This window comes from Aythya ferina (genome assembly GCF_964211825.1).
Source record: "Aythya ferina genome assembly, chromosome: 26".
Taxonomy (NCBI): Eukaryota; Metazoa; Chordata; class Aves; order Anseriformes; family Anatidae; genus Aythya; species Aythya ferina.
This window is the reverse complement of record NC_140324.1, coordinates 1,683,314-1,694,909: the sequence shown is the minus strand read 5'-3', so window position 1 is coordinate 1,694,909 and position 11,596 is coordinate 1,683,314. Positions and strand designations below refer to the sequence as shown.

General features: G+C 50.0%; 1 protein-coding gene across 3 annotated transcripts in view; it reads right to left on the bottom strand.

The window, feature by feature from the left end:
- Positions 1 to 1,168: 1,168 nt before the first annotated feature.
- REXO1 (RNA exonuclease 1 homolog) overlaps positions 1,169 to 11,596 on the bottom strand; it is a 41,897-nt gene continuing 31,469 nt past the window's right edge. For 2 of the 3 annotated variants that reach the window (XM_084499140.1, XM_084499141.1), the window contains exons 11-16: positions 11,383 to 11,456; positions 7,807 to 7,917; positions 7,317 to 7,432; positions 7,000 to 7,138; positions 4,318 to 4,438; positions 1,169 to 3,606 (exon numbers count right to left, since the gene is read on the bottom strand). In XM_084499140.1, coding sequence (XP_084355266.1) covers positions 3,518 to 3,606; positions 4,318 to 4,438; positions 7,000 to 7,138; positions 7,317 to 7,432; positions 7,807 to 7,917; positions 11,383 to 11,456 — 650 coding nt within the window. In that variant the 3' untranslated portion in view covers positions 1,169 to 3,517. The remainder of the gene's footprint in view (positions 3,607 to 4,317; positions 4,439 to 6,999; positions 7,139 to 7,316; positions 7,433 to 7,806; positions 7,918 to 11,382; positions 11,457 to 11,596) is intronic. The other variant, XM_084499142.1, reaches the window with a different exon arrangement.

Genomic DNA, 11,596 nt, shown 5'->3' with positions numbered 1-11,596 from the left:
GTGCCTCAGTTTCCCCAGCACCATCCCCACCTCCTCCACCTTCTGGCTACAGAGGCAAAGCTCCCCCAAAGAGCAAAAAATAGCAAGACTGACCCTCCCCCTGTGGTTTCTTTGGGTCATGAACAGTTCTGGCAGTGTCCCCTGGGGCACACGGCCTTCCAGGGAAAGATGAGGTGGTTGAGACCAACAGGACAGCCATCAAACACACACCTGCACCACCAGTGTCCGTCTGTCCAACTGTACATCCATCTGCATGCCCGAGGCTGGGTGAGCTGTGCTTTCCTGGGACCAGCGCTCTTGCAGCCCTAAAATCCTGCTTGGCTCCAACTTTTGCAGTTTCCCCAAGATGAGACTCGGCCCCTTCCATCCGCTGGGCTCCGTAACAGCAGCTCCGGGCACCACAGGGAGTTCCCCTTGGGGCCGATGACGGGGCTCACCCCAAGGCATCCGTCCCCTTCCAGCCCCCCCCCCCCAGGTGTCCTTCAGGAGGGGGACATCACGGAGGGACAGAGACCCCATATGGGATCACACCAGAGGAGGAGACACCAGAGCTCAGCACCTCACAGGCCCATAGAGGTGGCTGAGAACACGGCTGAGCCGTGACTTTGACAGCATCCTAAGTAACCGCTGCCATCGCCAAGCCATCACCAGCACGTTAAATAAAACACATTGCCAGTGAGGTCATCTAATAGCCTATTATTTTTTTATTTGAACTTTTTACCTTCACCTCTTCCTCCGTGCTGAATCAGCTCCTTCACTTGGCACTTTAATTCCTGCCCCATTTGTGAGATTGATAGGGGCTCTCCCGAGGAGCTTGGTCAGGCGGCGAGAGCAGCAGGGCAGGCGCCAGCTCCCCGGGCTCTCGCCCCAGCTCGGGGGCAGAGGTGGGATCCGGGACCTGCCCCGCTCGGGGCTCCACGGGCACCACCTCGCAGCCCCAGGGGCGCCCGGACTTCTGCAGCAGCCGAGGGGCAGGGATCGCTCAGAGCCACAAAGCTTGTAAAAGGATGGCAGAGCCACATCGGGAGGACATGGAGGGAGTGACAGTGGCATCAGGTTCAAGGGATGCTCCAGGGAAGCCTGTCCAAGCTCCCCCACCTCTGGGCTGGCTCCAGCTCCCCTCCCAGCCCAGCTGCAGGTAAAGCAGAGCCAGACTCAGGAGCATGCATCTAGTCAACACCCTTTTATTAAAAACAATTACAAAAAAAGTTACAGGTTACAATATTTATATACAACCCAAAAACCTCTCACCAACCACAAACCTATTTTACAGTGTTACAGCGCCCAGGGGTGTGGGGGTTCAGGGGCTGCCCATCATCACGCTACGGGGAGGCAGTGACAGCACACGCGGCTCTGACACTTGCTCTGACCCACACCAGCAGCGCTCGTCTCCTTTCCCACTAACGTGCCATGGAAGGGGCAACCTCCCCCCATGGCATCCCACCCTGAAAGCCTCATTTTAGGGCATCTCAGCTGAACCGTGGGTAGACAAAGGGGAAATGACCGCGAGCCCTCCTGCCTGCACTGCGCTGCAGAGACACTCTGCCTTCCCCGAGCCCAGACGCTGGGATAAAGCTGGGGAAACGGCTCCCCAGCAGGACGCAGAGCACGTCCTCGTAGGGAACAAGGGTGCTGGCTCTGCTGGGGAAGGCAGCTGCTTGGGAAGAGGGGAGCTGGGCCTGCATGCCCAGTACCTGGGGAACCTGGAGGCTTTGAAATCAGTGGGCTGCTACAGACAGGCACCATCGCTGCGGCCAGGGGTGAAGATAAACGTGGGGATAAACCAGGGAAAGAGGCAAAAGCAGGAAAAAAGCTTCATTCCCTGGTAAAGAAGCTCTGAACTGTCCCTCTGTCTCTCCCATGGCCTGGACAGAGACAGCATCGTTCCCTGCAACTCGCAGCCTGCAAGGGCAGGCTGCAAGGACAGCCAGATGTGACACGGCCTGCAAAGCTCTGGGGAAGCAGCAGGAGCTGCACGGCCTCTGCTTTGGGCAAAGAAGAGGCTGGGATGCCAAGCCACTGCCCACCAGTGGAAACAGAGCAGGGATCCCAGCAACAGGAGCTGGAGGCATCCCACCTGTATGCAAAGGGACCACAGCAGCCAGCGCTGGGAACAGATGCTGTCCTGGGAGGGGATGGGGCGATTGCTGCTCTCACACCTGCTGTCACAGTGCTGAAAGACCTCATCTACCAGGGAAATCAGTGCTGTTGTCCGCCACGAAAGCATTTAAGCCTTGGCAGAGAGAGACTGCCAGCACCTCTGAGTCTGCCCAAGCTGCTGCAAGCACAGCAGACACTCAAGAATTGCTTTTGTCAGGGGAGCCAGACAGACAACAAGTGGCTCTTCTGCTCTCATTAAAACTCCCAACATGTAAACTAGTTTAAAAGAGTATTTTCACCTATTGCTTTTGGTCTGACCTGCATCAAGTCCCTGCTATCAGGGACAGACTGGTGAGGAGCTCTGCGCACCTGTAGATTGTTGGGGCCATGGAGTACAGTCTTAGCTGTCCCCACGTCCCCCCAGAACTTTGATCCCTACACACGAGCTCGCGGGGGATGCTCTGGAAGCTCAGGGTGAGAGGGAGGACGGCTCATCCTGACCTGCAAAGCTGCAGCGCCTGCTTTCACTGCTGTCCTCCTCTGCACAGCTCCTGCCCTGGAAGGCTGCACGTCCCTCCTGGGCACAGTGAGCCCAGCTCATCACAGCCCCGCTGTCCCTCACCTCCCTGAGGTCCGGGCAAGGTCTGAGGCTTGTGACTTCTCCCTCGTCCAGCTCCTGCAGAACCGGGACGCCAGCACTCACCGATCACCTGGGTCACAGCAGCTGGGCACAACCCTGACCCAGGCTCATTCCTCAGACCTGCTGCTCCACACACGCTCTCTGGAGCTGCCTCCCTCTCTCGCAGCTCTTTCTCCTCCACGGTGGGTCTGCATTAGGATCTCTTTCAAGATGGCTTGGTCCTCTGCTCTCTCCACACCTCGCTCGCCATTCACACACCAGCTACATAATCCACTCACTTCACAGCTTCCTGCCAAACCTTATTCCATTTCCCTCCCTCTCCAAACCCTGCAGGAAGCTAACTGCTTTGAAGTACAGAGGCAATTTAAGTTACATTTGAAAAAAAATAAAAATCTACCTTTAACTGAACCAGAAAGATCCTTCTGCATGTATCCAACCTACCTCTAAAAGCTTCTCCTAAGAAACAAGGAGTTCTCTCTGGTCGTGCTACTCAAAACCACCTTGCCATGCCTACAAGGCAACTGCTGTACCACAGAGAACCCCTCGGGCAGAGTAAAGAGGATCTGAGAGCCACTACCTGGACACAGGGACCGGCAAGCAGTGAGCTGGTGCCGTTCAGCTGCACCAGCAGCAGTCCTTAAGTCCTGTAGATACCTGCAAGTGCACGGGGAGTCTGGGGTAGCATGCTGCTGCGTACAGGTGGACAGTGTAACTCTGAGCATTTATTGCACTGCTTCAAAGAGGTGGAGGAGGAACAGGAGAGAGAGAAAGCGCAAGTCATCGTTTCACTTTAGCATCTTCTTTGATCTTCCAGACCATCAGCTCCATGCAAGCTCTGGCATCCTCGCTGGAGTCGTGCCCTTCCACTGGGGACAGAAAGACAAGGACAGCAGTTACGTCCCCTGCTGCACGGGGCTGCTGGCAGCACAAAGCCCAGAGCAAGGTTTCCCCAGAGCGGGTCCTGCCCAACACGGCCGGCCCAGCTGCTCACTGCCCTTCACCACAGCAGGCACAGGTGCATCTGTGATCGCTGTGAACTACAGATGCATTTGGAAGTGGAAGAGTTTTCACTAAACACACTTTTGCTGGACTTCAGCCTTGCACCATTCTCGTTTAATTAAGGGCTGAAGTGCTGCTACTCTGTAGGCCCCGAGGCTACTGGCCAGCGAGGCCTCAAGCTGCCCAGCAGTATGGCTACAGCATGCTTGGTGAAGGCTGAAGGGAACACTCCATGCTTCAAACAGAGAGGTCAGTCCCACTTTGCCAGAGAGAGAAGAAAGATCACAACATGGCATTGACAGAGCTGCCTCTGGCCCTCTCACCCCAGTCCCCTGGTCCCCTCTTAGGGCAGACAGGGAAGAAGCAAGTGCTGCTGGCCCTCAGACCAGGGTTCAAACAAACTGGCAGGGCCCACACACGCTGGCCCATTCACAGCTACAGGCAGGCACTGCGCAGAGGGAAGTTCAGGAGCAAGAGAACAGGGCTGGGGGAGAGCAGGGAGGGAGGCAGGTCCAAGGAACTGCATCCAGGGGGGACGGGATGGCAGACCCTCACTCTCAGCTCCGCCTCAGTCTCACCGTTGTCCTGGATGATGCGCTTGAGGTAGTCTGCCATCAGCGTCCGGAGAGCCCGTTTGTAAGGTAAACCCAGCCGGTGGGGAAAGACAATCGCAGTATCCACCACTGTGCCATGGATAAGCTGGAAAGGGAACAGGAAAGAAACGTGTTTATTTTCCCAATCCCACAGGGATGGGCGCTCCTCAGGATTAACCACGCTAACGCAACCTTCCGGTCAGCCTTCCAGGCCCTGCGCAATGCCCTGCCGAGCTGCAACACAACCAGTTCTGCAAGAGGCTCTGGCTGAATCAAAGATGACTCCCCCTTAAAGGCTGCGTGCAAACCAGCTTCCCAGTGCTCTGCCAGCCAATGTACGTGCCCTCAAAGGCCTGCCTACCCACGCGTTCAAAACAGCAGAAATTCAGGGCTGCTTCAGTTCACGCAACTCAAATTCAGGACAGGTTACTCCTTAATACCCTGGCCTGGAGAAGCTGGCAGACCTCCAAGGTTGTCTTTTGCCATGAAAAAGCCAAGGAACCAGTTGACCCCACAACGCTTGTTACTACGCTTGTAGCCTTCCAACTGGTTCTCAAGATGTGAACCGAAGCAGGAAGGATGTCCAAATGGTACCCAGTCCATTGTGTATCACACTGCTTCTAGAGGAAAGGCTTAATCTTCAAGGTGCACACCCGCCTGAAAATTTCCAGTCTGTCAGCAATGAAGGTCAACAGGAAGTTTTTAACCAGCACAGCTGAGCAAGGCTGTAATGGGACAAGTACATCTTGTACTCCTGGGCATACAATATACAGTAGATGGGAGGGAGGCCCTGGGCAGCCCCATGTTCAGGTCCAACTGCCTGGGGCACGCAGGGAAGACAAGAGGCTTTCTGTCCTCTAGGGTACGAAGTGTCATCACTCATCACGCTTCGCGAGGAACTGAGGATGCTGAACAGGTCAACACACTGCCTTACGCTGCACTTTGGGTGCCTGTGGAAGACCTAAAACCCACATCTGACAGACACCATAAACATACAGTAAGCTGATTTTTTTTTTTTAATATGAATTTCTTACTCTCAGGCTAAGACAAGATTAATCCTCTGTTGACCAAGAACGTATGCTCAGTGACAGCTACAGGAACCTGCATGCAAGCAGTTCCACATAACGAGTACAGGAGCAAAACACGAGGTCCAAGAGATAAATTTATATGCCTGACCAAAAGAAAGCTCTATAAGGCTCAGCACAGCGTGACTCAGACAGGACCCCCGATAATCCAGTCTCCTCATCTGCCTCAACTCTTCCTAGGCACCAGCTAATGTTGCGTGACAATTCCTAACTTCGTCATTAATAGTTTCATAGCCCAGCTCCATAAATGCCTGAAAACAGCTGCAGTTTAACAGAAACAACCTGCTACGCTCTTTGGAGTGTAAAACTGCCAACATTATGGATAATCTCTCCTAGACTGCAGTCAAGTTTGGCACCCACCCAGGCACAATGATAATTACTTATGTAGATCAGGAAGACTGAGGAAACGGGATAATATAGCTTTAAATAAAAATTGAAATGCTATCACCATTTGGAGCTTGCCATGGCCATTAGCGAGATGTCGACTTTACTGCCACAGCCTTCAAACATTATGACTTGACATGCCACTGCCTGTCACACTCTGCTATATTGCTCTTGGGTTCGTTCTCTTGGCAGCGTCTGCGATGCTAAGAGAAAATCATGCTTCTAAGAGGCCAACAGTCATTTTGTACTGATAAAACTGTAAATAATTTTTTTTATGATGATGACGAACTCTCTTAGAGGCTGGGATAAAGGGTGCCATGGAGAGGTAAAGCGCTTTGCAGACATTAAAACCCCCTGCTTCCAAACCACTGCCGTGAGTTGGCAGCTCCAACTTCTTCATCAAAGAAGCTGCATGACAAAGAACGGCTGGAGGAAATTCTGGCTTGTGAGCACAGACTGAAGCCTTGGCTCCTGCCAGCCGCATGCTTTCTCGGTGACCCTAGCCAAACCCCCTGGGACCCGTGTTCAGAAGGCAGCCCTCCCTCCAGGACAGCAGAGATGGCTGAGAGATGCACAGAGCAGGCTGACACAGGCCAGGCAGGAAACAAGACTGCTGAAAGGTCAAAATAGCTTGATCAGAATAATGCCACAAATCACAGCAAACAAGGCAGAGAACCTCAAGGACAGTTTACAGTTAGAAGATAAAAGGCAGTTATCTCCAGTGCGGAGGCAGAGAGACTTGTCCTGTTCCTCCAGCAGTTACTGTGGACATCCAGAGGGCACAGGAGACCCCTGAGCCTACCCTGCTCATGCCCTGATCCTGGCTGAGCACACCTTCAGGCCGGTCAAAGGATGCTGACACCACTGGAGGATACTTGACTATGTACACAGGTGAACAGCAAATGATTCGAGATCAGTCTTTCCAGCCAGCCCTGATCTACTCACCCCTCCCAGTCACCCCAGGGATCTGTCCCCCAGGGCAGCACCAGTCACTAAAAGCTGGGGGGAGATCAGAAGTGATGCACACACCCCACTCCTCTACTCTTCCGTCTTCCCACTGCCTCAGAGACAAGAGAGACCCACTGCGTCCTCCAGGTTCTTCCTACAAAAACACTTCCTAAATTAAAAGATGACATGTAACAGTCACCAGGGTGGGAAAGAACCAGAGAGAGATGCAAACACAAGACATGCGAATTACCTTTAGTGCAAATAAATCGCTTTCCAAGCTGTGCCCTATCAATATGGTATCTGCACTGAACATGTTCAATAGGACGGCTTGGACATCCCGCAGGGTGATACTAGTGTTCTCCAGGTCCTCTTCTGTCACACCTGAGAATCTGCAGTGTAAGAGCAGAGAGGAGGGCTTCCTTCACCAAAGGAACACCTCAAGACCCAAAAAAAGTTCCAGCTGTTAGGAAGTAGCGCTCACTGGAGTTTCAACAAGTTCTTCCAGAAATTCCTCCTAAGTTCTTGATGCTGACCACAGAGCTCTAACCCAAGGAAGGCTGTCCTTACCTGGTGTTATAGTCCACCACCTTGGTGTCCGGTTTGACGAAGGTGTCATAAACCACTTTCAGGTCAGAGTTGATCACAGTTACTCTTGTCAACTCCAGTCCTTGCTTAGTGTAGCACTGCAAGTGACAAAGCAGACATGACGACAAATGCATGCCGACCACAGCATGGTACCTACAGGACTGTTCACCAAAGCACTGCAGATCCCAAAATGCAGTTGGTCCTTTGCAGCAAAGCCAGCCAACAACCGCTGCTCAATACAGGCCAACTAGCTACTGCTTTTCAAAGTTAGATGTGGTCCCCAAATGAAGCACACAATGCCCCGACTAATTAAATCTACATTTCAATTAGCTCTTATTAATGTAAATGTCTGTGGTTTAGAGTCCACAGCAGGAAGGAAAGAAGATGGTAGGGAAAGAGTTGCCCTTCAGACACAGCCTTCCTCAAAAAGCATCATTTTGCTTGTGCATTGCCCCTCTGATTAGGAACCCACCATTTCACAGTCTAATGCGTAGATTCCGGGGTAACCATCAGTCGTAGGCAACTTCTCAAAAGTCTTCACAAAGCCATCAAGGTTCTCTTTCCGCCCGTCATGGACATGTTGCTTAAAGGAAAAAAAAGGAAAATGATTTGTTGATGGAAGGGACAAGAAACCCAAAACTCCATTTCAACAGAACCACTCACTTGAACAAAACAAAATTTTAAATAATTTCTAAAGGCTAACGAGAAATAAGACTTGCCTACTAGTTGGTCTGTGAAGTCCACCACAAAAGCAATGTAGCAGCCATGTGTGAACCCAATTCCAAAGCAGGATCAGAACTAGAGGCACTGTATTAACAGTTCACTTAGTAGCAATGCATCACATATCTAAGGACTAGGAGATGGCCATTTCAGGTAGCTTCCAACGTTCAATTCAGAGTAGAATTACTCAGAAAGGCTCACTCAGTGGTCTTACATGGATCTACTTCAGCTGCTGGTTTCTGGATTCGCCTGTGCCCAGCTGCAGGATTCTAATGCCAAACATTGCTGTCTGAGCTTTAGTATCAAGTGTATCACAGCCCACAGATGACACGAGAAGCTAGTGTAATGAAGCAGCAGAAAATGTCAGTGTGTACAGACAAATAAGAGTCACTATATTCCAAAACCAGACAGTTCACAAACATGAGCTTACTGCCTTACCAGCACTTGAGGCAAAAAATGGAAACCATTTCCAGCCTCTCCTCATCATCCCCAGCTAAAGCTCTAGAGTCAACAATATTCAGCGCAGAAAAGCTCCCCAAGCTAGCAGGAAAACTCAGGGAGTGTTTCCATGAGTGGCATAAGCCAACACAAGACTAAGCCACTGTTGCAAGAGGCACTCCCACTCTCCTTTCCTCCACAGCCACAGACCCCACCCTGCCTGCCCTGGTACTATTCAGTCAGCCTCAAAGCCTTCTTCTCTGGGGTGCTTTGAAGTGGATCATTGCACTGAGCCAGTTACCTTCATCACTGTGCCTGCAAGGAAGCAGGAACACAGAGGGCAAAGCAGAGGTGGTGACTGCCCACTAGCATGGTTTTAGGTCAAATTAAATTGCTGCACCACACCCAGAGGTGACATGCTCTCTCCCTTAGTTCCCAGTGGTTTCCTTTGTTTAAGTTTTGTTTATCCCTCAATCTCAACATATTTGTGCATAATCACAGCAGTCTGCATCCAGCCTCCGTCATGCTTCTGACAAATCTCACCCTACAAGGAATCAGTCTGCACATGGCATCATCTCAGAACAGAAAGGCTAGAGAGGACAAACCCAGGCAGTTGTAGAACTGAAATATGTAGGCAGAGCAGGGATTTACATGATTTCCTTCACCAGTCATTACTGTGGGTAATACAGTACATAATAATAAAACCAGCCAGAGTAGAGAGAACTGCATCATCTGAAGTTAACCAGGCGGCTGGGCCAATACCGAGCCTGACCTCTCCCTGCATCCAAAGCCAGCACCGCTCAAAGGCTGCATGGTTCAATTCCCAGGAGCAAGAGGCCACACTTGTCAATTCTGCATCTATGCCCATGACTCTGATTGTTTTGCTAAAGAAATGAGTAGAACAGCCTACCAGGCCAACAAATAGTAAAAATTCTCTCCCATTCAGCTTGATCCTATCCCTTCTCTGCTATGCAACATAACTGAGCAGTGAAGGAAAAACAAATGAGGTGTTTTTCTACAACAGCTGATGTTCTACAACTGTCCAATTCTTCCTCGCTGAGAAGGAAGCAGAAAAGTTGTTTTGTTTTTTCAGATCCAAGAAAGAAGCGAGCAGACTCAGCTGTCACAAAGAACAGAGCAGCTCGACTGGTCCGCTCCTGAGGAGCTGTAGCTCCATGCACAGCTCCACCCTGCCACCTCCTGCCACAGGCGCTAACTGCAGCACGATCCAAACAGGCACATCCCAAATGCGTTTGGAAGGAAAAGGCACAGCAATGCTTTTCTAACCAGCTATGTGCCCAGTTACTTAGAATAGTTTATAATAAATATTTGCTATTTTCAATGCCTTCAAAGCTGAAAGACGCTGTGCTCCCCAGTAGCCCAAACATCCCCAAATCCCATTGCATATTCTCATCCTGAGCAGACTGGGGACTCTGACCTTAAATTTACCAAAAAATTCATCTGGATGAAAAAAGCAAGAAAGCCAGAATGTAGTGATCTGTAGCAGCACAACAACTAGGAGGCAGATGTGAAAGGATGCCTGAGCCCTGGAGCACTGACAGCATGCTTCATTGAGTAAGAGGCTATTAGAGAAATTGTATGTTTCTTAAAAGGCCATGAGGTTTTATGGTCTACAACAGCCACGTAAAAACATGCAGAGAAGTCATGTTTTTATAGCCCCATCAATTTCTCCCGACTTCCCTGCTGGATGTTTTTTTGGAACACTGATTAAAAAAGAGATCCTGGTATCAAATGAAAAAGAAATAGGAGAAGCAGCCACATGCCTGATCCCATCCATGCTTCAGACAGGGCAGGACAGGCTTTTAGGGTTCATGTGCAAGCCTTAAATTTTGCCCCAGAATTCACTTCCTAGTTCTAGCTTTTGGCCAGAATAATGATGGCACACACCTCTCCAGAACTCTGCTGGCTCTGTATCACCTGAGCACTTTCAAACAGCAAGACAATAAGATGCCCTACAATAAATAGCTGTGGGAGCCCCTTCTACTGGACATGACCCTTTTAGATCATTTGATTCTAAACCATCTCTCTCTGCATGGCAGCTGCCAAATGTAAAAATGCCACTGAAACAAGTGACCAGGAGAATCCCTAGACCTTGGGCAGAGGCCAGAGACAGATTGTTCCCTTCAGTCAATGGATTGAGAGACAGGGGTGCTTGGCTGTTGCGTAAGGAAACAAGAAAAAAGTACCTGTACAAAGGTATCCCAGACAGCATTCAGCTCGACCAAAGGGCCAAAGCTCAATTCCTGAGCAGGTTTTAGATTCTGCTTTCTACTGATGTGATCCTTTCCCCACCCTCCTCAAGAGGAAGCAATATTTATGGGTTACAACACACTCCTTGGGAAGGTTCCTCCCCTTAATAAAACAAAGGACGTGTAATAAATGGAAAACTAAGAAAGGATTTGGCCTACAGCAGAAGATAACTTAGCATAGGCATCTAAGAATAAAAAAAAAAAAAATGGGAAAAAAGGTTTTGGCCACTGTTGTCAAGGCCCTGACCATGCTTCTTAAAAGGAATTTCCTTTTTTCTCGCTTTTTCAGTGTTTCCCTAAAGAAGACTATATCCAAGTTTTTGCTGGGCAACTTAACCCGCTGTCATTTGCTTAGAAAAAGTGCTTACATCTTGCTTAGAAAAATGTTAAAAAATGTGCATCTGCAAAATAGAAACCACTTCAACTCCAAACATTTGAGATTCTTCCTTCTTGCCAAACACTGAATTTTCTTACCTTTGCATAGCAAAAGGCATTTAAGAAGTACTTGCTTTTTCTCCCCAGGGGAATCCACCATTCTTCTAAAGGCTCACACAGCCACCACCATTGCAAGCAGAGGACAAATGTCATTGAGAATAAAAAGGTGTTGCTCAATAACTTACTTTAGCAACCTGGCAGCCTGGTGAACCCACAGCTCCTGAGCAGCAGCTGTAATGAGTTTCCCATCCACCTGGCACTGAAAGAGCAAGAGTTAAGAGTCAGAGAGAAGAGACCTAAACTTCAGCTGACAAGTGCAGAGATGTCCTGAATGAACACAGCAACAATAATTTGCAAGCAAAGGGAAAAAATAGAGATTCACAAGTCTCTCATATTCAA